Source organism: Parasteatoda tepidariorum, chromosome 4 (genome assembly GCF_043381705.1).
Source record: "Parasteatoda tepidariorum isolate YZ-2023 chromosome 4, CAS_Ptep_4.0, whole genome shotgun sequence".
NCBI lineage: Eukaryota > Metazoa > Arthropoda > Arachnida > Araneae > Theridiidae > Parasteatoda > Parasteatoda tepidariorum.
In genome coordinates, this window is record NC_092207.1 from 66,664,836 (window position 1) to 66,692,280 (window position 27,445).

A 27,445-nucleotide genomic window follows, 5' to 3' on the forward strand; every position below is an offset into this window, starting at 1 on the left:
TGAAAGAGCTGATGAACTCGCAAAACAGGAATCCTCTTTCAATCCAATCGGAACGGAACCCTTCTGTGGAATCAATATGAAGACTACAAAGAAGGCCGTCCTAAAAGTCTGACCATAAGTCCTAAAGGCCATATCTGACAAGCTCAAGCAAAGAAGAAGATGAGTGTATCAAAATTCATATTTTCAAAAGTTGCATAAAAGTTTTGTCAAGCTGTAAAATTTACTTTTTCTTAAGTAATCTAAGATTCTGATTGGTAACTTCTGCATTCGAAGAACTTTTGTTTCAATGCATTTGAAGAAAGTAGAGGGGAAAACCCACTGTGACTTAGTTTTGAAAAGTTATCAGATAAAAACAAAAATGTAGGCGACAACATTAATTATGCTTAACCAGTTGTTGGTGCAAACATAAAGTTAAAAACTGTAAAAAATAAGCAGTAAAACAATTCTGTTCAATTTTTCACTTCAAGATAAGTTGCTCTGTAAAATGAAAATGTCTTATCTGTAAAGAGAATGCAAATCATAGATATTTGGTACGAATCGAAATAACAATCGAGTTTATTCATACTGTTGTAATGTGAAATACTTAACAAATAGGTGATGGCTGTTTATAGAAATACAGACTTCTACCCCAGAACTTAACTGAAAAATAACTATTATTGGTCATCAACAACCCCGTTTTGAAGAATCTAAATTGTTTGTTGTTAATTGTTGAATTAATTGTTTTGAAGAACCATCAATGTTAAAATTGCTAGAGTATTTAATAAAAAAAATTAAAAAAGGGGTCTAGTTTGCATTCATTCTTATTTACTACAAAAGAGTAACTTACTACTAAAATTTGGGGCAAGTAACTTCATCCCCAATCCTCGCATCAAAACACTAGTGAGATAAAATTGGAAAGCTTTTCTCCCCTACATAACTTGCCGATTAGGACTCATTTTATTGCACAATATTAGTTTTCAAATAAGTATTTTTTGTACTCTTAGCTGTAAAAAATCAAATACAAAATATTTATATAATAAACAGTTAATATGATGCATAAAAGCATTTGAACTTACATTAAAATATTTGAAAATCCCCATTGTTTTTAATTTTTGAACCAGTAAAACAGTCTAGTTTTTCTAATTCTAATCTTGCAATAATTTTTTAAAAATGTTCTAAATTATTCATCTTAAACTCGTGGGAATTATTATGATAGCTTATTTGAAATATTTAGAAGACTTTTTTTTAATCAATTCATATTTGTGAGTGTTTTGCAATGTCAAAAAAAAAAATGTTAATGTATTTAAAAATGATTTAATTTATCAGCATTTACATTTGAGCAGTTTTAGATTTTGATAGTTCTCAGGCTCTTTCCATTAAGGTCTAAAATTTTATATTTTACAAGTAATACAAGCTTTCATTTTACATCAAAATTCTTAATGAAAAATAATCTTCATAAGATGTTATAAAATTTGGTTTAAGGATTTTTCATATTGTTTGAGTCAGAAAAAAAATTATGAATACCTACTTTAGAAGCTGAAAGGAAAAGTATATCTTTTTTCAACAAAGTTATTCTTAATTAAGTTCTTTAGAACAGATTATTTTTTAAAATTATGATCAAAATTTAGTTATAGCTTAGCTATAGCTGTTGAAGTTGCGGTTCCAACAATATGAAATTATCAAATTACTGGTATCAAATTTTTGTCCTGATTTTTTTTCATTCAATTATTTAAGACCAGTTATCCAATTTATTAAAAGCAAATAGAAAGAATAACAACTTTACTGTCTTGGTCTGGACAAAGGGGACATTCAGAATAACTCACTTTTAGTGGTCAACTTCCTCCAGGTCATGAATTTCATGGACATTGTCTAGCCCTGCTAACTTTGGGGATAAGGAAGAAGAAGATAACAACTTTAAATGCTTGCATTAGTTTTTAATATTAAGAAAGTGGACAAGATTTGAAAATTCTTTATTTGTATATTTACACAACAAACAAAAAGAATGAAAAACAACTATACTTTAAAATACTAATTTAAGGTATAAAAAAATCGAAACAAATTTAAGTTATTATTCCTTTTTACAATTTGACCCTTCAAATGACAAGAAATATTAATTCTAACTACACTCTTTCATATTCTTTACATTTATCACAACTCTAGTATTCCAAACAGGATAGGAAAATAGTTTTCATTTATAATTACATTCATAACTACCAATTGAAGGGTGACATCAATACTAAATTTATTAAAATTTCAATAAACTTAACTGCTCTTAACAATAATATTTGTATCATAAGACACTATGAAAATAAATTTATTTACATCCTTATTACATTAATCTTATATGGAATAAGTTAATTTTCTCACTTTCTTCCACAAATGATATAATTTTCAGAAGCTCAATTGCAACGTATGATAACTCATTAAATATGTAACAAATCAAGAAAAATGATACAGATATAACAGAAAATCATAATTTTCAAAATTTCGATTACAAGTTATAAGAATTCTTTAACAGTCTAACAAATAAAGAATACAGCCATACTAAACTGAATTAGAAGCTGAATTGCAACATATGTTAATTAAATTTAAAATCAATCAAGATTAAAAACCTCAACTTAATACCCAAAGAGACTTTTAAATATTTTCTAATAATATTCAAAAGACTTAAGGGACATATCTCTGAATAAATAACACGTTAACCATACATATAAACTCTTTTACTTAAATTTTAAAATAATGCTTTTAAAACATTTATATCTTAAGTCAATATTATATCTATTTTGTAGTTTTATTATATTTCTATTATATAATTTTTATGCTATGTTTTGCTTAAATTTATTAATAAGCACCTCAAAAACAAATCAGCCTTAAGAACTTATTTAGTCTTTATATCTAATGTTACAAAATTTTAATTTGTAGCTTTAGCTAAATATTTTATATCCTACTCTTTCAAATTATTCTGAGAAACAAAAGTTGTTGTTTTTTAAAGTGCTGGGATTAATTTCTAGAATGATAAATTTCAAACTATACTGCTATTTGAATTTCAAAAACAGCTTATTATACACACCAAAATTCACTATTAACATTTAAAAAAAAATGATAACATTATACGATTACTTTAACGCTGAGTACGAAGAGAGTTCTAAAAAGAAATAATACAAACCATAGAGAAATAATAAATTAATGCTTATTTAAAACAGTAACAGTTAAGTTTAAACTATTAAGTACAATGGAATGTTTACTTTCATAAAACACAAAACAAGTGAAAAATAGTACATTCTTTTAGAAAGGTTATATTAAGAGAAAAATTTATAACACATAAAATATTATAAGTTGAGGGTAAGCAAAAACTTCACAAGAATTGTAAAGCAAAATATTTTATATCCATATTTAAGATGTAGAGTACTCTATATGGGAAACATAAATATAAATTTGCATGGAACTCTATAAAAAAATAAAGAAAATTTCCATAAAGGCAAGAAAAAAAAGATCAAATTTAATAATGAAAAAATTATTTAGATTTCTAAATGGCACTGCATGGTGATTTAAAGACAATATATTTAAATATACGATTGAGAAAATATCACATAAAAATCATTAGGGAGAAAAAGTGTGAATGTATATATTTTTAACTTCAGAATACAAAAAGAAGCTTTCATTTTGAATTATTGAGGGACGAAAAAATAGATTACACATGAAAACAATATGCTGCAATTTAGTGAGGAATTATATTAAAAATGATTTGAAATCACTAGAAACAAGTTTACAAATAGCAATTAAATTTTTTTTTGATTAGTAACATGACTAAATTCTATAGTTTGAAAGAATATGCCAAGTATTTTTAAATAAATAATTTCTACCTTAACAACAGTCAAGAAAAAAAAAAGCAATAACAAACTCATTAAGCGATTGCTAAGAAACTATATCATTTAATCAGCTCATACAAAGCTTGATTTTTAAAAATAACATTCAAATAATTATCCATCTTTAGGATAAAACATTAAATACTAAGGCAGAAAATAGTATTTAAGTACTCTTCAAATATTTTTTAATAAGTTCCAATTTTAGGAAACATGTGCTTTGACATATGTAGTACATTTTGGCACAGGATAAATACTTAGAAAAATGGAAGTTTCATTAAAGTTATATTTATAGAAAAAAATTAAATTACAAAAAAAAATGTAACAAATATAAAGTGTATTTTGATCAAATGACTAGCATGAAGGAGCATGCATTACTGAAACAATAAGACAGATTAAATGTAACGCAATAAATACTTGATATGAATCGGAAATAGTGAATATAAACTCTTAAATGTAAAATATCAGTCTAAAAGACAAAATGTCACACTGAACAATTCTGTTTACTACTAAATTCTAAAACACAAAACCTGAAATCAGGAAAAGTTAAAATGAACTAGTAATCCAAGAGATTTTCAAATAATATTATTATGGAAAGACACTAATGAAATAGTCGAAATATGTCGTTGTAGATAGATTCTAAAAGCCAGAATATAAAACAGAATTATTTTTAACACATAAAAACAAGAAAGTTGTATTATAATCAGAAAATAATCGGGGCACGTAAATCACAATTAAAATTTCACCAAAAAAAGGGGTATTTGTAGATCATTTATAGACCATTATTGCTGCAGAAGTTGGACATAGTTAGAAGGGAATAAGCCTATTTGACCTCTACACTCTCCACGCCACCACCCTTCATCAATCTAGAAAGATTAAATAAAGATTGAGAATAGCACCAGTCAAATAGGTTACAGAACAATAAATTCTAAATGTAAAACTGAAACATAAAGAGTCATTCATAAAATGTATGCATACATATGTGTGTATATATATATATACAAATAAATAAATACAAGAAAACACGAAGAAAGTTAAGAAAAACAATAAGTTTCATTTATTGCGCATCAGCTGCAAGCTGCAAGTAAACAGAACTCATTAGATAAGTTCAAAATGAAGATAAAAGAAAGAAAAATTATAGACATATGAAAAAGGGGGGAGGGGAAATAATACTTAAAAAAATAACAAACAGTTTTTAAAAAAAAGGATGAAATTTTATTTGAAAAAACCGGAAAAAAATGATATAATCTTTTCATCAACCCACACGATTATATCCGCAAAAAAGAACACTTTCTGATATTAATTAATATTGTATTAATATATTTTGCTTTAGCTATATTGATACAATATCAGAAAGCACTCTTTTTTGCGGATATAATCGTGAGGGCTGATGAAAAGATTATAATTTTTTTTCCGGTTTTTTTAAATAAAATTTCATCCTTTTTTCTTTCTTTTTTTAAACTCTAGATTGTTATTTTTTTACTTATTATTCCCCCCACCCTTTCTTTCTCATTTTTCTTTCTTTTATCTTCATTTTGAACTTATAATATATATATATATNATATATATATATACAGTCAAACCCGCATAAAGGAATACCATTGGTTCCAGCCAACACTATTCAATTAAGTGAGTTATTTGATTAAAAGGAGAGTGCATTGTTCAAATTTAGCATAGTGTTTTGTCTTATAAATAAACTCAATTTTATGATCAATTAAACAATTATAATTTAAGCTATCTGTATTAGTATAAGATATAAATATCATTTAAAGTTACATAAAAATAAATTTATGCTAATGAAAAAAATAATACAAGTACTATAATATTTGGTTCGTTTCAAAAAAGTCTGTATTTGAAGACTGTTTTTATACCCATTTAATTCGTTAATTTTCCAAAATTTGATTTTCGCTTCCTTTTTTACTAAGACTTTCATTACTTGCGTATTCCTTTCAGAAAAAAAAATTTTCTTTCTTCTTTGAAATTTGAGAAATTTTAATTCTTATCTTAACTATATTCTTATCTTCTTAACTGAAAATTCCATGCTAGCTGGTGAAACATTTCTTAAAAATAAACAGATTTTTTTTTTTATTTCAGTACTTCTTCATGCAATTAAGTTAAGGCTGGAAGCAACTAATATTCATATAACATTAGTTTCATATAAAATGATTTGGTTCCACTAAATTTTATTCTTATAAGCGGGTTATTCGATTATCTGATATGCAATTAAGTGGGGATAAATGTATACACACACAATGAGACCCTGATTTTAAGGTGAACTAATGTCAAAAAACGCATGAAGCGAGAAAACGTAAAATGAGAGTAAAAAATATAAGCAAATTTTCCAAAAATTGACTCTTATGAGATGATTAGTAGAAAAAATTTGTAGTCTTTACTTGTTTTTGCTTTACATTTACTAATAAATATTGTTTCAGTGTTTTTACGCATTGAAGGTCTTGATCGGATTTTTACACCCCTTAATCACTATCATCGGAAGCATGCATTAAATCAGATATTGAAAAGTAATGGGGACGTGTAATATCTTCAGTCACGCCATTTTATTCTAAAGGGCCACTGTTCTAATTGTTCACCGGGAAGACTGCTTTATTAAAGCCATTGGTCGACACTGTCTAACACAGTAGAAATCGAATTCAGAGCTTCCAAAACATTTTTTTTTTTTTTTTGCTTTAGACTCATCTTGCAAGTCACCTTAATAAAGAGAAGTAAAAGAATACCTAACCGGTTCATTCATGTAACATTCTTTAAATAACAGGGTTCCCATGGTCCTTACTTTTGGTTCAAGGTTTTTAAAAGTTCCGACACGCCGCCAGATGGCGATGACTGATCACCAGACAATAGTAAACGTTGAGACAATGATCTGGTAACGAGAGTCACATACGATGAATATGTACTAAGAGAAGAGACGTTCTTCTCCCTGCTATTTTTCTATAAGTGTTTTTTTTTTGTTCTTACTTTACATATGTTACATTAAATCTGTTTAGTTATCTAGAAAGTGTTTTATTTATCACTTCATATTAACATATATATACTAAATAGCAGAAATTTATTTGTGAATTTTGTTTTTGATTAATAAATCCTTTAAGAATAATAATAAGTATCTATTAATAAGTATCTGAGAATAATCTTTTTTCTTTTTAAATTTACACAATGCATTACTTATAATTACTGTATTAAATCAGTGCAAAATTGTCTTACATTTTTCCTGAAATGTTAAAATTCTAAATAGCTGGGTTTTTTTTTAATAAAGTTAATAAACTTATAAATGTGAACAACAAAAAAAAAACTTTAAGATCAGCAGACATGTTACATACAGTTTTTAAACAGAAAATAAATGTTGGTTTTCAAAACATGAATATTATTTTTTATGATTTAAAGTCACTGTTTTTATCATTTAAAATAGGAAATCCACAACAAAACATTCAAAACTTACTTCTGTCTGCTTTAAAAAAAGTTTAATAATTTGATGAATCTTGGAAAAAAAATTTTCAGCATCAACTATATTTAAAACATTTTTAACTGATAAGGTAAATCATGTAATTGAAAGAATAACAGAAGCGTATTTTTAATGCAAATACATTAAAAATTACAGATTAGCTTTTTTTCCACATCAATTAAATACATTTTTTGTTAAAAATTAGTAATAAGTGATTTGATCAAAAGATCAAAAAAAATATGTATATAATTTTCTGGTAATCAGAATTTTAGAATCGCATGCTTTTTTTAATTACATTTATAAATAAATTCAATGTTAAACATCTGGATAACTGGATGGAAAATCTAGATAAAAACAAAAACAAAAGTCATTCTTAATTTTTAAATGAAAAATTTAATGCTAAAAATCTTAATTTAGCTTCTTCACAATGCTGTATTTTTAGAAAAAGTGATAAAAGAATAACGTTCATAAGAAATGCTCCTTAAAAAATGATGTGTCATAATAAGAATGATGATAAAAAGAAAAGCAAAAGAGAAACCGAAAAAAAATTGTTTTTAGTTCTTGGAATATAACTTTAATGTTGAAAATCAAAGTTTTCTATGCTACCGGCTATTGTCTTACAGTACCGGGGTAAAATTGCACGAAAATAATAAATTCTATCAGAAATACTCCATTAAAATTCCGTGATACAATAATAATAGCAAAAACTAAACAAAAAAACAAACAAAAAAAACATTTTTAATTCTTAAAACAAAGCTTTGAAAAAACTACGAAATTGGCTTGCCTGAAAATACTTTTAAAAAAATCAGCAGTTCAAAACTCGTTGTTCAGTATAAAGAAATCTAATTTCAATTCCTTAAAATTTGCTTTTCCATTTGTTTTTCAGAATATAAACTTGCAAGCCATGTACAAGTTTTAGAACTTAAATATGTGTAAAAACTATTTATAATGTTATGCATTAAGTAATACAGTGAATTGCTGAAAATAATTAAGTTGTAATATGGCCAGTGATAATTATTATATGAGTGTATTTTATTCATTTTCATTGCTAAGCACTTTCATTAAACTGCAATTTTATGACACTTTAATTTCTAATAACCCCCTTCAAACTGAGATTGGTTAGCAGAATGGTTTTGTTTTTGAGATTGGAAAGCAGCGCCACAGCTGCATGGATAGCTACTCCCCTCGACCAGATATGATTTTACACAACGGTCTGCAACCAATAAGCAGAGACCATTAACAGCGCAATCGCAAAAGTTGGGACCTCAGAAATTTTTTACCTATCCATTCATTCAGATAGTTTTTTGCCTGCCTGGATGCTATAAGTGAAGAACGAGCTCTTGCCAAAGGGTGGCATTGTAAATTCTCCCGTGAGGAACATTGTCGAATACAGATATATATTTTTCTTTAATATAATATTTCCTTCACCCATAAATTTAACCTAGAAGTGCCTGGTTTAAATTAATATTATGTTTAAATTATATATGTCTTGATTTTTCAATAATTGCAATGAGCAGAAAACCTTTTACTAAATTGTTAAAACTATATAATCAAGAGCCTTTTTATCAGAAAATAAATTTTGAAACTGTAATAATGTTGACCACTATTTTAGTACGAATTAACTTTGCAAATTAATTCTTTGTAATATTAATCTCCCTTTTTCTTCCTAGTTTTTAGGTTAACATCCTGGTTTTTAACTTAGGATGTTAACCTAAACATCCTAAGGTTAAACATCTCAGTTTTTAACTTAGTTTAAATCTATATGATTTAAAGCGACATGATACCTAAGTTCAAATCTATAGGATCGCAATGTTATCTACACGATCGCAATACAATAATAGATACAACAATAATAATGTATAGTAAAAAATACAATTTTAGATTATTCTTTATTATATCTAATCAAAATCCCTTAAAAAAACTTTGTAGAAAAATACTTTTCCAAAAAAATACTTCAGCCGAATATTTGGCCAAACATTCCGCCATCCAAACATTCAGCAAAAGAAACAAATATGAATAATAGTCGAATATTCGTTTCATCCAAAGACAAAACGTTAAAGACATCTGTCAATCAAATTGTTCACAGAAAATTAATTTATTAAAAGCTATATGCTAAACCCCAGCATAGTCTTACTCTTAACTCAAAATATAATCAGCAAAAATAGTTACTAAGCTAAAACAACACATGAATATCTTTCATTTTAAAATCAGTCAAAATAAAAAGAGTCATTGGGTCAAATAAAATTTTCTTTAAATTAGAAAAAAAAATTATCTAGTAATAAGATAAAAACTTATCTATACCGTTTATTTTTTAATCAATCCAAAATAAAATAATAGCACAGTAGTAAAACTTAGTTTCTATTATTTAAAATGCTTTAAAAATTTTAATAGAAGCTTCTTCAAAATGCTATAATAATAATTTGAAGTCATAAAATTGTCGAGAAACAAAACTGAATGAATCTTACCATTTCAATGTTGATTATTATATCATCTGGGTCAAATGATATTTCATCACTATCAGCTGAAATTTAAAAAATATTTATATGTTAGCTGTAATTAACAAACTGTAAAAAAAAAACGATATTATTTCTACAATCATTTATGATAAATACATAAACTATTAAAAACAATAGAACAGCATACCAGCTTGATAATCATATAAAGCTATTGCTGAGAGCCCAGAACCTTCAGGCACTTCATATAATTCTTCTTCAACTTGCTCTAAAGTTTCGTAAGCTGAAAAATTTTCTTAATGAATTAAAAATTTTAAAACTATTAACATTATCTAAATTCACCAAATTTCAATTCATAAAATCTTCATTATTTTCAATCATTATCAATCACCTACAGGATATTGTGGTGCTTACATATTTACTTACACATTGAGAAATTGAAAGACATTCTTGTATAGTATAAATTGCATAGTCTCAAAATAGTTTTAGAAAAAAAGGAAAGAATTTCAGGTGGCTGCATTTAATCTGACTATAATTTAGGCACTCCTGACTTTGAACACAAGCAGAAAAAACAATTTTCAATTCTAATTTATACGTACTCATTTATTGATGACTTGTTACCATTAATAATATTGTAATAAATATGGAACTGAAAGTTAAAAATTCAATGTTGCAACTTTTGAACATTTTTTTATAGATATAGTTTTCATAAAATCATTTAATATTTTATTTTCATGTATTAAATAAATATATTAACAAATTTTACTTACTTAGGTTATTATTTAGTTTGATTTTACTTCATTAAATAGGTTTGCGCTTAGAGCAGTATAAGTGCTTTTGGAGCCATAAGTTTTACACTCCGATAATTTTTCTTAATAATCAAAGCATGAAAAGTCTATTATTCTATAACTAAATATTTTGTTATATTTAAATATTATTATTATACAATTCTTCATTGGAGTTAAATCGTATTTAATTTATATTTTTGAGAAAAAAAAACTTTCTTCATCTGTAAATCAAAGTGTAGTAAACCAGGAAATTCGCTACATTATAGCAAAAAGGAAAAAAAAACAAAGCATAAATTAAGAAATTTCTGCAAAAGAACAAATACCGTATACAGTTAGTTTCAATTACATTATTTTTACATTTCTGAAAAAGTATAGGAAAGTGCTGAGCAGTTAATAAACTTGCATTTAATTTAAAATGCAATAAAGATGTAATTTTGAATGCAGAAGTGTTATAAAATTACATAATCATAGAAAATTAATAACAAAACTAAACAAACAGAAATTGATTGACAGACAAACTAAATAAAAATATAAAAACAAAATCTTTAAACTAAAAGAAAAATAAATAAATAAAATGCACCTGGTTCAGAAATGCTTTGAGTTTCTTTTGCTTCTGAAAAATATTTAGAAAAAATCACTTTAATCCAAATATCTTTTGTAGAAATAAATAAATAATATGTGAATCAAACTTTAACCAAATAAACTTTACTATAAAATATTTAATTATTTAACAGAATAAAATGTATTCAAATAAAATACCTTTTTAAATTATAATAAAAATAAATAATTAAATTATATTTTTTATACATTTTTATTAATGTTTACCTGGTTCTGTATAAGTCTGAACCTTCTGCACTTCTAAAAATTAAAAAAAAAAATAATTATAAATTTCATAAATCACTGTATAAAATTTAAAGAGCATTTTAATGAAAAAAAACTTACCAGGCTCATAAGTTTGAACCTTCTGCACAGCTGGAGGGAGAAAACAAGTATATTTATTTTGCATATTTTGTATAGTACAAGCGTACAATATTAAATACAGTAACAGCTCTTTAGAACAACCCCTACCGTGTGATACATGAAGTTCTGTTTGCTCTTTTATATAGATGCTATTTTTACACCCATTAGAATGTTCATACTAAACTGTTCATTTCAATATAAGAATCGAAACTTTGTTTTATGCTTTTTATTTCCAAAAAACAGATGCTAAACATTTTTATGGTTTAAAAACAAACATTTATTTCATTGTCAATGAGTCAATAGATAGCAAAACTCTAGAAGAAATTGTTTAAGCCACCAATTCTTTTGTTGTCACCATTCAAAAAACATGAAACATCTTGAATTTTCTATGAATGTTGTGACAGGAACATCTACGTTTATTTCAGGTTGTTCTAGGCATAATCTATGATCAAAGAGATGGTGATTGTTGATAACAATCATCATTGAGAATTAGAAGTGTATATATTGCATCCTCTTGTAGAGATCTGAGTCTCCTGTGTGCATTCATGCCTGTTGTAAATTTCTTTACAAATTGTTTAATGAATTCATTTATATTTTTCAAGTTTGAAAATTGTATTCACTCTTTTTGTGAAGTCTAATAGATTGTTTATTGCGGAATTACAACACATGGCATTCAAATTCTTCTTGATTTCATTTTTGCTGAAACATTGCAATTGTTTGGAAGAGCATAATTTATCCAAAATGGCTGCTTATAACCAACATATCCTTAGAATAGAAATTAAAAATTTTAAAGGATGTAGATAGAAGATTAACGTTTTTGTTGGAAGTGCAGTGTTTATGAATTTTAAGTATATATTTTAATAGTTTTGTGTAATTGTAATATAGCAACCTCACATTATAATGTATATTTTCGTTTAGACCACAGAAGTTGCTATGTCAAGTGTCACTCTATAGACTACATTTATTTAGTATTGTATGGATTTAAAACATTAAAAAAAAAAATTATATTTAAATTATCAAGATTTAACTTATCAGGTTCAGAGTAGGTTTGAACCTTCTGTACTGCTAAAATACAGAAAGCAAAAATAAAATTTTTAAGTCATTAAAACTTATTTAACAACAAAATAATTTATTTTTTGAAATGCAAACAAAAATATTTGTCAGCTTGAATAACGTTCATATCTTACTTATTTATTGCTACCAAACAAAAAAAATATCAGAGAAATAAATAATAGTTTTTTAAAATTAATACAGCTAAAGAAAGAAAATAAAAATTTATAAATAAATTTAGTAATGTATTTATTCATAACGCAAAAAAATTTAATAAAATTTGATCATTAAAAAATTTGATATTAAACTTACCAGGTTCAGAATAAGTCTGAATCTTCTGTACCGCTAAAATACAGAAAGACAAAATTTTCAGAATTTCTTAAAATAACACCAAATTATAACAAAATGATCATATTAGGTGACCACAATCAAAAATGTATTAATTCAATAGTAGATCAAATGATAGAAATGCTACATGTTGAGTCAGAATTTTCATGGTTTAAGAAAAAGATTTATATGTTACTAAATTACTGATAAAAAACTAAAAATAAGATCCAAAAAATATTTATATTATAAAAACAATGTCATTAAATATAAACAGCTTCTTGAAGTTGTTATTTGATCTGATAATTTCAAATTTTGGCATATGAATGAAGCAATATAGTTTAAAGATTTTGTACTTTATTATTTTAAGATTTTCAACCAATCATAAATTAAAAATAAAGAATAAACAACTGTCATAAAGTATTGTTTAGTCAAATAATTTTTTTAATTTCACATCAAAAGTTTTTGAGTTGTAATTTTTTTCTATAAGTAATTTTACACAAATGCAAAAAAAAATAATATGAAAATAAAATAGTACATTATGAAAATAAAATAGTACAGAATAACAAGTAAAATATCTTTAGTTGCAAAACAGTTATAAAATTTAAAATTAAATTTCTAAAAATAGGAGTAAATCAATTTCAATGAAGACTAGAGCTTAATTTTTTTTTATCTCACAAAAACAAAGAAATACTTGAAAAAAATTTTAAATTAACTTTTCTCAAAAACTTTTAACTTTTTCTTCAAAATAATCAAACCATGAATATGAATAAATTAAATAATTTAATATATTGAATACGATATTTTAACTAAATTTAAAAATTAAAATATTAAAGGATCAAATTCAATGCTGTTGTTGATAACAAAAACAAAGTTTAAACAATAAACTAACGTTAAACTTGAACAAAGTTAAAATAATAAACTTTTATAATCATCAAGCAAACTTAAAAGGTCAATGTAAAAGTTAAAATTATTTACCAGGTTCAGCATAACTTTGAATCTTCTGCTGAGCTAAAAACATAATAACAGTTATTACAATAATTATTATTCATTAAATTAGATCTAAATCACTAAAAAAAATTTTAACTTTTTAGAAGTGACTAGAGATAGGCAAAAAACAACACCTACTACATAAACCTAACAAAAATCAGCATTCAACTTACTATTTATTGCAACAAAAAGTAATATATATACAGGGGTTGGACAAATAATGGAATCACTTCCAAACTATTTTTTTTTTTTTATATTTCTCAAGAAATACTTAGAGGATTAATTTTAAACTTTAGAAGTGTTCAAGTCATGTGATTTCTCATATATATCGATAAAGTTTAAAGATTTTGAAAGGTCGAGGCACTGCAATAAATTACGAACGAAAAGGAAAATTTTTTGAACACCAAAAAATACAGAAATAAGCTTTTAACTCGTGTTAATTACATTGATTATCATATGAAATAACTGCACAAAATTTTGTAAATCTAGCTTACATATTCATGGTAAAATGAACATTTTTTATAAAAAAGAAACTAATTTTTTGACTAACATTTTTTACTATAACTGCAGAAATATTCAATTAATTTTCCTGAAAAGTATTCAGTAAGACAGTAGCCAGAATCTAAAATTTATTGGGTATATAAAGAAAGATCTCCTTGTTTAATAAATAATTTCAACTCAAAATAATAAATATTTCAAAAAAATTTATAGTACTGATACAATTTTGTAAAATATTGGACTGTGGTTTCTGTTTTCCAATTTATTCTTAATTATACTCAGGTCTGATTTCATTTATCTTATAATAATGAATAAATGTAAAGCTTCCCAATCAGCTGAGGTTTTTTTTTTTTTTTTTTTAAAACTTTCTTCTACATATTTTTTAATTGAAATATCTTAAACAACTATAACAGGAAACTTTACAAATTCCTTTTGTAAGTATTTTTTTTTTCAGAAACATACCTGGTTCCACATAGCTTTGATGTGGTTTGAATAATTCAGATTCAAAATCATCTACTGCATCCAGGAATGAAATTTCTTCCGTTTTCTTCACAGGGGCTCTTCTTTCCTCATGTGTGATAACATTCTTGAAAAAGTAAAAAATTATAAAACTCAATAAAGTAAAACTAAAACAGAAAAAAAAAATTAGATTTTTTTTTCCTTTAAAGTTTGGAGAAACCTTTTAATTGCCTGAGCTGACTTACTCTTTTATACAAATCTTTATCGAAATCTTAATTAACTATAAATAAATAAAATCTTTGAGAAAAGGTCTTTCACCTAAATTTCAAATACAATTTTTTGAGTAATTGTTAAAAATAATAAAAATTATAGTTTTATATATTCTTAATCTGAACAAAATTTAATACTTAAATTAACATTTTTATTCTTTTTTATGAAGTAAACAAAATTTACAAAAATGTTTAATATACAAGGGCTGTCTTTTAAGTAAAGGCCGTTTGAAAATAAAAAATTTCATGGATCAAAATTATTTTTTGATTTTACATATGTTTCCCTTTCTTTCTTTATAAATAGTTGGCAAGTTTGCTTAAACACTTATCACAACTAGATTTAGAATACTCTCTTCATAAAATATCCTCTTGCCACCTGCTCCGATAACCAAGAAGTCAGGATCGTTTTCACGTCTTCATAGTACTGGTTGCTGCCAAAATAAAGTTTGAAACATCGAAAAAGAAGAAAATCATTAGCGCAAGATCTGGGCTGTATTGAGGGGTGGTCCAAAACTTCCCAGTCAAAAGAGCCCAATAAAGCTTAGGACTAAGCTGTGGAGAGAGTCATTGTCATATAATAGCAAAATTTCCTGTCAGCATGCCAGTAGGAAGCTTCGCAAACTTCACAAATCTGCCGGTGAACGTATGCAGCAAACAGAATTTTTGTAGACTTAAAATGCATCACTGACAATAACTCATACGCGAAGAGGGATTCATTAAACTAGAACATTTCAAAGATACAGAACTGACCATACAGGTTACTTACACAGCTGTAACTGAGCTCAGTTGTTCCCAAGGAATGCCAGGACACAATGCAAGCATCACATATTAGTATACACAACGAAAGGGTCCTTACTTAAAAAACAGCCCTCGTATGTAAGCAGAACATTAAAGATTCAATGACACTGATAATAACTAAATGAGGAATTGGTGTATTAGCTATTAAGAAACTTATATACATCAAATTCTAGTGGGGGTTGAGCAGGTGGAACATGGAATGTCTGTTCAGGAGAAGCGTTTCTAGCTGTAGTAGCAGCTTGAAGTAAGGGAGTAGGAACACCGACAGAAGACGTTCGAACAGTGGGGGCAGCAGGAGGCTCATCCTCCTCCTCTTCTTCAAAACGCTGCTGCTCTTGCCTTAAACTTAGCTTTCTTTGACGTTCCTTGAAAAAAAAAGTGAAACAATGAATTGATCCTAATAAAAACTACAGCATTATTAAAAACTTATTCAAAAAAGTGGGAAGGTGATTCCATTTATACAAATAAGTAATAAAATAATGTTTAAAAAATAAGTAATGCATTGATGTAATACTAATGAGTTTTACTTCAGATATCATGGTTATAGTGATAGAGAAATGAGGTTCCTTTTATACAATTTGGGTTAAAAATAGAAAGACCATTTCTAATACATACTTAAGCAAAATAATTTCTTTTTATCAGATATACACAAGTCATATCTTAAATAACCTGAAAAAAATTGCAGATAGTACCATAGCACTATGAGGTAAACATTCTTAAGCAACCACCACCTTTTGTGCCAAGAAAAACAATTATCAGATTATTTTTCAGAAAACAAAATAATTGTTATAATAAAACACTTTTTTTAAATTCTTGAAATAATATTTTAATAAGATACATTATTTAAAAACATAATTTTATTTTTATTGGTTAAAAAAATTTATAGGCAATGAGGGAGAAAACAAAACAAAATTGTAACAATTTGATATAACAAAATGAGAGAATAGACAAATTTGACTATAACAAATCAAATAATTTTATTAGTTTAGCATTATTTAATAATTTATAATAGCATTAATAATAATAATTTTATTAGCTTTGCTTGTTGAATTACTTACAGCCACATTGTTCATAAATTAGAGAATGTGAGAAAAAATATTTTAGAAGTATAATTTTGAAAATTACTTCTTCATCCTTCTTAGCCAGCTCTTTCTCTTTCTGTTCTCGAGCGAGACGTCTTGTACGCTCTTCATCGGCTCGTTTCTTTGCTTCCTCTTCTTCCGCTTTTGCCATGTTCTCAAAACGAGCTCTCAAGCTGCTAGCTTTATTTGAGCCAACTATAAAAAATTCAAATTTTGAAAAAATCGGTACTCATGGATTAATAACAGTTTTTATAAATACAACAAATGTATTAATACTAACTCATAGTAAAAAAAAAAAGATTAAAATAAATATTGAAATCAAATGCATGCAAGCATGCAAGAAAATACATTAGATATTTAATTTACAATAAACACAGGCTGGAGAAAAAAAATTTAGTAATCATCAACGATAAAATGTGGATGCACTGGACGAATAACTAAGAGTAAAAAATTAAAGTGAAGGCTTTATCAATTTCCTTAAAAGATAAATATATTCTTAAAATGAACAAAGAAATAAAATAAAAATTCAAAACTCTCAAAAATAAGAGTGTTACATGCTCCATTACTCAGGGTTGCAAGTTTATTACAGTCCAAATTAATTTTACCGTCAAATTTTTAATATATATTAAACATTTGATGAATAATATTAAATATATATTGCATATAAAAATTCTTATTATAAAACCATTTAATTTATCAATAATTGATGGATATCTTACTGGTTTGGCAAAATTTAGTTTAACATAATTTTAAAGCTGATCCCATTTTACTTCAAACCCTGCGGATATAATTAAAAATATAATTAATTGCTATCAAGCGATGATTACTTTAGTTCAAAAAAGGAACTTGCTAAGTTGAAAAAATCTCTTCATATTAATTTTTTGGAGCATAAATTGAATTTCTTTTTCTTTTTTCTTTTGGAATTTGCAAGCAAGCAAAACTATCAAAATTCCACACAAATCTACTGCATATTTCAGTCTTTTTTTTTTCCCTGGCAGACTTACAACCCTAATTATGATGCATTGTAATTCCCTTAGCTGTGGAAATGGATTTTAAAAAACTCATATAATTCATCTGTTCTCTTAAAAACATTTGAAGTAATTTTTTAAGAAAAATAATAAAAGTTGATTAGAATATAAAAGCATAGTGAAAACTATAAAAGTAAAAAAATTATCCAAGTACCTGAATCTGAGCGGACTTTTTGATATGATGATTGTGGTTTCTCAATTTCAGAAAAAGAGTGAGCTGACTGCAGAAAAAAAATTACAGCATTACAAAAACATATTTTATATTGTCTATAGATAAAATGAAAAAAGTTAGGTTCAAATTTAAAGCAAAATAAGTAAATAATTACACATAACTGCTTAATCTAACAAACAAAGCAATTAAAACTGAATTGAATAATACAGAGCAACATTCCTTAATATATATTCCTCCAAGATAGAACACTGTTAATTAAAAGACATCTTTGTAATCCCCAATCTCTTAATAAAGGGTAGTTTGTGTTATTTATTTGGAAAAGTGGTCACTCCAAATAGATGCTCCATCATTAGTCATTTTTAAAATAATTCACCACCTTCAAATGTTCATACTTGGTTCACACAAAACATATTATCCCCCTCTCAATTAAACAATATCTCAAAAATGGCAGCCAAAACGTGTGGTCCCATACTTAGGGCAAGAATATAGAAAGACGAAGTGCAGCTCATTGAATATGTAACTAACACGGGAAACTGCTCAATGTGGTGTACTAGACCAGAAAAATAACTTTCGTGGCGAGCAACATACTCAGATTTAGCAGAGTATCAAATGTACTAAGATTCAGTGCATACACATTAGAAATAAAGTGTCAGTCAGGAGGTATGTCACCTGTGAACCAGTTGTTGGACAACTCTACATGTATAGTTAGATACGCTGCCTCGCACCATTTTATTCTTTTTTTCTTGCCCAAATGTGTCAGATTTAATCAACATGGATGATATAAATGTATTCTCAAAGGATTACCTTCACTAACAGTTCAGTACCGTTTATCAATAGTGTAAAGAATGCAGAGTAAACCGATGAGAAAAAAAAAAGAAAACTTTTCTTCTCCCCAACACTAGTAGTGGTTGGGAGGAGGGGAAGGTGAAAACCAGTTTCAAAAACTTCTACTGGTGTGCCCCTAAATGTAGTTTTTTCCTTTATATATAGGGACCACACCAAACCTTGGACTGGTTTATATTATGCTAACTGGTTTACAATACAGAAATTAAATTGGTCTGGTTTACATTATAAAAGCTAACCTTCTTCCCCTATTTATATACTTAGGGGTCCCACTGAAGTTGAATGGTACAAAATCTCATTATAGACAAAGTGATAGCAACATTTCAAAGCGAATAAATTTTTTAAAATATTACAAATAAGATCATAGTTTACATTCTCAATAAATTAAAAGCAATAGATTTTGCTAAGTGAAAAAAAAGAACATATATATTTGCACTATTTTTTTTTTTTTGTTACCTTTGTCTAGTCATGACTACACCAATTCTATAAAAGGCCTCCAATACAATTTAGAAACAAATAAAAATATAATTTATTTACTTATACGTCTCTTGATTAAATTATTTTTTTTAAAGAATGAAGAATGCTAAAAAATAAATATGTACTTTATATGAAGAAGATACAAGTGGATAATTTTACTGCCATTTTTTAATATTCAAATGCAGTACAATAACTATTGTATTATTATTCAATGCATAAAAGTAGAATTATTCATAATAAATTTAATCTAAAAAATTTTAATAAAAAACTACATTGTAAATTTTAAACATTGGGGTAAACTTTTTTTTAAAGGAAAAAAAAATAACTTAAGTCTAAATTCAAAAATGTGGTACTTTTTGTCATCTTTTATCAGTTCTTTTTTAACATTCTAATGTTTCGTAAATTGACAGTATTACTAAGAATAATTTCAACTAAAATATTTTTAATCGATGTAATTAAAAGTTACATTATTGTTACAATATTTTTTATTTAGTCACAACACTTCAAACTAAAAAAAAATATAAGGAATGAGTTCATCATTTTTATTAGTACTCTTTCAAACATATTATTATTTTGCAATTAATTTCACTCATTTTAAAGAAATATTACCAAAACAAATCATCAATACAATACAAATTTTTGTCATTATAGTGAAATTTTTTAAAATGGCAAGCGTAAACTGAAACATTTTATATTCATAGATGATAGTTAAAAGTTTTCTCTAGGTAAAAATAAATTGAAAGAATATAGTACTACCTTATCCTGCCTATCTCTCTCAATTCCAAACTTTCCACCAAATCCTTTCTTCATGTCAGTTTGAGAAGGGTGTGCTTCCACTTTAGTTACTTCTTCCCAACCTAATGCAGATTTATCCTTTCTGTCTTGCTGTACCCCGTATTTTCCACCGAACCCCTTAGCATAATCTACACACACAAAATAAATTATACAGTTTTATTTGTAATATGGTTATATATTTATAAAACAGCTATTATAAATATATATAAAACCTTATTCATCACTAAAACATAGCAGATTATTAGAACAAAGATGTTTAAAAATATTTAATTCTTTTTAATGTGTTAGTAGCAGGACATATAAAATTTCAATAAAAAAAGAATTAAAAAATACTACTTTTGGCTAAAAGATTTTTGGCAAAAGTTTAAAAAAAAGTAACATAATGAACTAAAAATTTCCATGAGGAAAATAATTTAGAGATTTTAAAAAATAAAATCTTAAATTCACCTTAATTTTAACTGCCATAAATAATTCGACCTACTAATGATGACGACTATATACTACAATGATATAAGATCATACCATGATTTCAAACTGATAAATTAATTAAGATATATCTTTTCTATAAAAAAAAAGAGAATAAATTACAAATAATTAATTAAACACAATTTAGATTTTTTTTCTGTACAAAAAAATATTGACTAAAAAAAAAATAATATTGTATAAATTAAAAATGTTATTACTAAGAGTTTTAAAAAAATTAATAATTAAACAAAATAAATAAACTGATAGTTTTTTTCTTTTTTAATTATTTATTTTACCTAAAAATTTAATTGGTGAATAAATAATTTTCAAACACGCTTCTTCTAAAAACATTTTGATTAATAGTTTTATTATACATGCTATGATTTTCATGAAAAAAAATTCAAATAATTTGACAAACTTCATTAACTTCAAGCTTAAATGTAAAATCAACAAAAATTCAATCATACTTAATAATAAATTAATACTTCATATCTGAACACTATAAGAATTGCAAAATTATTATCTCTATTTTATTATTATCTATAATTTCATGTTATAAAAGTTGGCAACATCATTAGTTATTAGAAAACTACTCATATGAGCTTGCTAATAATTAAACCAAGAAAACCTAGACAATAAAAGATAATCTAAAAAATGAGTAGAATATTTTAAGAGAATGGTGAAATATTTTATAAAAATGCTAAATAGTATGCAAGTATTCTTAATGTAATGTAAATTTTAAACTTCAAAAATTGATTTACGTGCGCATGTGATTTTTTTAAAACCCATATGAACTGAAAATGTTTTAAAACTGTAGATAATAAAAGAAATTCTACAGGTAAATCAATAAAAAATGCATTAATTTTTAATAAGCTGAGTTCATCAGAAAATAATCATTCTAGATTAAAAAGCAATTTGTTACCTTTAACTTTTCCTTATTGGAATTGAACTATACTGGACACAAATTTTATAATACAAAATCAGCAATAAACAATAATAGCAACTACTTATTAAAAAACATTTGAATCATGAAAGAAAAAGTTAAATAGTTAAGAATTATTAAAGATGATTCCAAGCTAATTCAAAACATACAAACTAAAAGCTAAGGAGAAAAATTTGAAAACTATTACAAACTTAAAAACTGAAACAGAAAAGAATTTATAAATATCAAAAGTCATTTTAAATTAATGGTAACAGGACAATTAAATTAACAATTTAAGTAAAATATAATGTACTTAATTTCTTTTTTACACTATATTAATTGTGCACAATTAACATAACAAACAATGGTTAGTTACATTTTTATTGTTTTCACTTTGTATGATAAAACTAAACTTTTTAATGATGTTAACACAGGAACAAAACAATATAACTTGGGAGAATTTTACATTAAGAGCATTTATTAAGCACAGAGACCTTAAGAAAAAGATTGTTATTTACAAAAGGAAATCAATATTTATTCTTTTTGATTTTGAATCTTTAGATAGCAGAAAGCCCATGCACTTGTTATTTTTTTGTTTGGTGTTAAAATTATCAGGCACAAGCCAAACAAAAGGCAATATAATTATGCATCTCTGATGAGCCATTGAGATGAATAATTTAAAATTTAATTGTGACTGACCAATCTGGGATTGGTGTTTAGGAACTTTCTCAAGATGTTGCCAGCCTACTGCACTTTTGTCTTGCCGATCTGTTTGCAGCCCGAATTTTCCACCAAAGCCTAATGCATAATCTGTGAAGTAATTGAAAATAATTAACAACCAATTGTTAATTTTAATACAGAAAACGAATGGTGTTTTTAACGGTGTTTTCTTCTAATGTTAACTCAACAACTATAATTTAGATAAGAATATCTTTAATCTGAAATAATTTGTTATAAATAAAATATCTTGATACATACATCTTGTTATATTAAAAAATGTTATTAACAATTGGCTGCTAACGAGAATAATTAACAAACACTGCTTAATGCTAATACAGAAAGAGAACTGCTCAATGCCATTTTCTTCTCAAGTTGAAGTATAGGTTAACTCTCAACCACACTTACTAAAAGAAATATTTTAAAATTTTCTGAATTTTTCATAACTTATTTACATTTCTCTGTAAAATAACTTGTTAACAATAAAATATCCAATAAAAAAAATTTTATTAAAAAAAACTATATTTAAAAGCAGTAAAAACAAGATAATTTTTCATATTAATACATAATTATTTTATAACTTTAAAGTTTTTTAGTTCAACTAAATATGACACACTTATACTTATGTTCGGTAAGAAAATATCTATCAGAAGTATTTATGAAGCTGTGTAAAATATAGAATTAAGTAAAAACAAGATAATTTTTCATACTAGTACATAATTATTCTATAATTTTAAACTTTTTTAGTTCAACTGAATATGACACACTTATACTTATGCTAGGTGAGAAAATATATATCAGAAGTATTTATGAAGCTGTGTAAAATATAGAAGATTGATTTTAATTACATGTCTTACACAAAATGTAAAGTTAACATATACTTTAACATTCAGTCTTATATACCTTTCAAGACTTTCACTTTCTTCATGCTTAACAGAAAAAATACTATTTATTTACAGGGATAGGCTAAAACACCTCATATTCTTAAGTAGTACATAATCTGAAAGATGTATTAAAAAAACTGACAAGATCTAGGGAAATTGAAATATCTTTAAATTATTAAAAAATATAATTGTTCAGACACTGAATACTACTAAAACTTCATTTCCACAATTTACTATGTTTCAAATGAAGATGTCATATCTGTAAGTTTCTAATCAGTGAAATAAGATATTTTCATTTAAGAAAGATTATATAATAAAGGGAAGTGCTTTGGCTAACTCTGTACGTGCAATATAAATTTAAATATACTTAATATGAATTAAATATACTTAAGGATTTAAACATACACAATTATATAATTTAGAAATCTTGAAATTGGAAAGAAGATTGTAATAATAGAGTAAAAAATAACTAATATATTAAAAAAAACGAAGTTTAATATTTTGTGGAACATAAAGAGAAACAAAATTAAACAAATTAAGAGACAAAATTAATGATTTTGAAAATTCCTTATTTCCAAAAATGTTAAGTTATTACTAATTCAAAGAATTATATATTTTTTGCATCACACAATTTTTAAATGTTATCTGACATTAAAAACAATGAGGTTTCATTAAAAAGCATTTACTAAAGAGAGTCTGGTGCAAAGTTTCACTTTTTTAATAAACTAATTTAAGCTTCAGTTGACAAAAAATGTCTGCAAATTAAGAACATATCATATCATAATAATACGAACAATGTAACAAATAATAAAACATCCAGTAATGTTAATTATTAGATGATTGAAATCTATACTGACGTGCGATTGAAAAAACGTAAGCATTTCATGATTGATTCCGAGAAAAGTGGTTTGACTACTTTTCTCCTTCTATTGCTAATGCTATGATATAGAATTTTAAAAAACTAATGAAACAAAACTTATTTAAATTTTTTCTTTTTTGCAATTATATATATATATGTAGTTGCTTGCCATATAGCGATGTCAAATATATAAAAATCTTAATTTTGAATTTTTCCTCGCTCAAGTTGATTTTTCAATTGCATGTAGTAATAAAAGTCTGGTTCCGATATCTAAGTTTTTATCATAATCTTTTACTGTATCTGTACTGGCTTTTTATATCATGGCTTAATAATCCTTCAGAGTGAGTTGACAATTGAAATTATTCTTTTAAGTAAGCAATATGTTCAATGCTAATAAAATTAAAAACTGAAGATTTCGGGTAAATACAGAAAAAAAGAATAACCTTTTTGGGATGGATGCTTCTCTGTTTTCTCTTGATAATCCCAGCCAACTGCAGATTTATCCTGGCGTCCTTGATCAACGCCAAATTTTCCTCCAAATCCTTTCGCATAATCTTTTTGTGATTCATGCTTTTCAGACTTTTCAATATAATCCCAGCCAACAGCATTGCTATCTACTCTGTCTCTCTGCACACCAAATTTACCACCAAATCCTGTAGCATAATCTATAAAACATAAAAGAAAATTAATATAAACAATGATTGAAACTTTATGTTCTTTAACATTAAAGAGTTAATGTCTAAGAAATTAAAAATACAGTGTCAGCTTATTAGCAGTGAAAGCTTCAATTGCCAACACCAAAATAAACTTAGGTTATTTTCCCTAGGTCATTGTGTAATTTTAAATGGTTGTGAAATAAATAAAATATAATTAGATAGTTGGCTTTATAAAAAACAAGAAATGTAAATTATAATATAAGGAACTATTTAATGTGATTGTGCATAGTTATGAGAGACTCTTCAGCATTTGTTTAAAAAATTTGCTTCATTTCTCAAAAATAGTTGTGAAGCAAAAATATTATTCATACCTTATTTTATATTAACTTTTTAACAGCTAAACAAACATATACATTTAACTTAATCTTATGAGTATTTGATAATCATCAAAACTTTTGTCTAAATATCAAAATGATTATTCAATATTAAAACTTATCAAATATCTGTCAATACAAAAAATTATATCAAATAATACAAATTAGAAATTAAATTATTTAAAAAAAAATGCATGTGTTGTACATGAAAAAAACTGTGTTTCTGTAAAAAATATGTTTTATGTGAAAACATTTTCTTTGTTAAATGATTCATATTAAGTTAAAAGTAATAAAATTCCTTGATGATGGTATATATAGAAAATTTAAAGCACTATACACTTTTAAGTTAATATTTTAAAATTAATTACCAATCATTCAACTATTTTATAAGACATTAGTGCCAAAACATATGATGTAAAATTTAATATTAAGCCTAAATATTAATGACCATTAAATAAGATAATAACAGTTTCAAGTAACAGTCAAAAATAAAAACTATCAGAATTATGTTATTCTTAGAAAATTAGCTTAATAAGAATAACTTTTTTAAACAGATTAATGACTACATAAAGAAAGTTTTAAAAAAAAAAGACACAACATTAAATTAGCTAAAAAGTTATGCCTGTTGAAGTTCATAAAGTTACCTTTCTGAGAGGCATGTTTATCAACTTTTTCATGATGATCCCATCCTACAGCTGACTAAAGAGTGAAAAAAAAATAACATTAAAAAATATTTACAAAATCAAGACGTTACAAATATTGCACTCAGTTCATTAGTGTTCACATTTTTTTTAACTAAGCATGCAATTAAATTGTCTGTACATGCCTATTTATGATCAGGGTGCAACCTGGGAACAAAAAGTGTCACTTATATTGTGAATGTGCCGTTCTCGCCTTCAAACCAAAAATTAATTGGAAAAAACTAATTGGCACAAGAAATTTATAACTGCTTTTAAAATTTCTTTTAATAAGCTTTGAAAAAAGTCCAAATTTAAAATTCTAACATGTACTAATTCAAGATATCAAAAGATTCAAATCTTTTAAGACTTTGATATTTTTTAAAGATAATTTTCTTTTACAGAAACCTGTTCAAATAATATAGAAAAAGTAAAAATAATAACAACAAACCATTATATACTAATATTTAAAATTAATCTTTTTAATCAGAGAGTTAAAATCCTTGAATAATTCAAAAATATAATTTAGATATTCTAAATATATACTTTTAAAATTTTTAAACCAAATTCAAAAACTCAATCTTTTTTTCTTTGGCTCCCTTCCACAAAGATTATGCATCCCAAGTATAAAAAATTATTAGAATATTAAAATTTTAAAAATAAAAACTATAATGATAATAACAATATAACAGTTTAAAAATAAACTTAAATAATAAAAACTATAATAACAATAATGAAATAACAGTTTAAAAACCAATTTATATAAACATATATAACATGAAAATTGTTCTTACTTTATCTTGTCTATCAGATTGTACACCAAATTTTCCTCCAAAACCTTTAACAGCATCAACTTGAGAACCATGTTTTTCAACATGAGCAACATAATCATGGCCAACAGCAGACTAAAAATAACATTAATTAATAACATAATCAAATCTATATTTAGAACAGTAAAAATTTAACAGACTATTAGCATTAAAAAAGACATTTCTATTACCTCTAAAAAATAAAAATAAATTATGTATATCAAAAACATATGATGTTGTTATATAACCTTTATCTTACTTAGTTAGTGCTTTTTTGCGTTGTTTCAATTTTAAAATGTACCAGAATATAAAAATAATAATTGTTTGAAAAAAGTATTTTATGTGCAACTTATTTATAAATAATGGTATTTTTGTTTAAATGGTGCTTCATGGGGCTAAAACCATTAAAGCTTAATTCACAAAATAACAATTTACAGCAAGTTTTTTAAACTTTTAACAAGATATATCATATAGCTAATAGATCAAACAGGTCAGAAAAAATAACATGTAAAAAGCTCATATTATTTTGGAATAATGCAATGTAAGTAACAAAACTTTTTAAATAAATAAGATTAAATCACACAAAAATAAATAACAAATATATATAAAAGGCTTAGATAGGAAAACTGAAAATAGAAACATCAGTTTAAATGAAAAACCTAAAACTTAACAAAAATTAATTGGTTAGTGACCCAAAAAAAAACAACAGCACTTGATTTTAATCTAGGGATTCAAAGTTGATTTTGATTAGTTTTCATACATTTTCAAAAGTGGACAACAGAAAATTTTAGGCAACGTCATTA

At 25.5% G+C, this 27,445-nt stretch overlaps 1 protein-coding gene across 4 annotated transcripts in view; it reads right to left on the reverse strand.

Annotated features, from left to right (window-relative positions):
- Positions 1 to 1,933: 1,933 nt before the first annotated feature.
- The window catches only part of LOC107441255 (src substrate cortactin), a 30,064-nt gene continuing 4,552 nt past the window's right edge, over positions 1,934 to 27,445 (reverse strand). Inside the window, exons 5-21 of one of the 4 annotated variants that reach the window (XM_016054450.3) lie at positions 26,628 to 26,738; positions 25,801 to 25,855; positions 24,570 to 24,791; positions 20,241 to 20,407; positions 18,147 to 18,213; positions 17,008 to 17,159; positions 16,044 to 16,247; positions 14,819 to 14,942; positions 13,847 to 13,879; positions 12,857 to 12,889; positions 12,527 to 12,559; positions 11,477 to 11,506; positions 11,360 to 11,392; positions 11,115 to 11,147; positions 9,937 to 10,029; positions 9,759 to 9,814; positions 1,934 to 4,708 (exon numbers count right to left, since the gene is read on the reverse strand). In XM_016054450.3, the coding sequence (XP_015909936.1) occupies positions 4,625 to 4,708; positions 9,759 to 9,814; positions 9,937 to 10,029; positions 11,115 to 11,147; positions 11,360 to 11,392; positions 11,477 to 11,506; positions 12,527 to 12,559; positions 12,857 to 12,889; positions 13,847 to 13,879; positions 14,819 to 14,942; positions 16,044 to 16,247; positions 17,008 to 17,159; positions 18,147 to 18,213; positions 20,241 to 20,407; positions 24,570 to 24,791; positions 25,801 to 25,855; positions 26,628 to 26,738 (1,530 nt within the window). In that variant the 3' untranslated portion in view covers positions 1,934 to 4,624. The remainder of the gene's footprint in view (positions 4,709 to 9,758; positions 9,815 to 9,936; positions 10,030 to 11,114; positions 11,148 to 11,359; positions 11,393 to 11,476; positions 11,507 to 12,526; positions 12,560 to 12,856; positions 12,890 to 13,846; positions 13,880 to 14,818; positions 14,943 to 16,043; positions 16,248 to 17,007; positions 17,160 to 18,146; positions 18,214 to 20,240; positions 20,408 to 24,569; positions 24,792 to 25,800; positions 25,856 to 26,627; positions 26,739 to 27,445) is intronic. The other 3 variants (XM_071179991.1, XM_071179992.1, XM_071179993.1) reach the window with 3 other exon arrangements.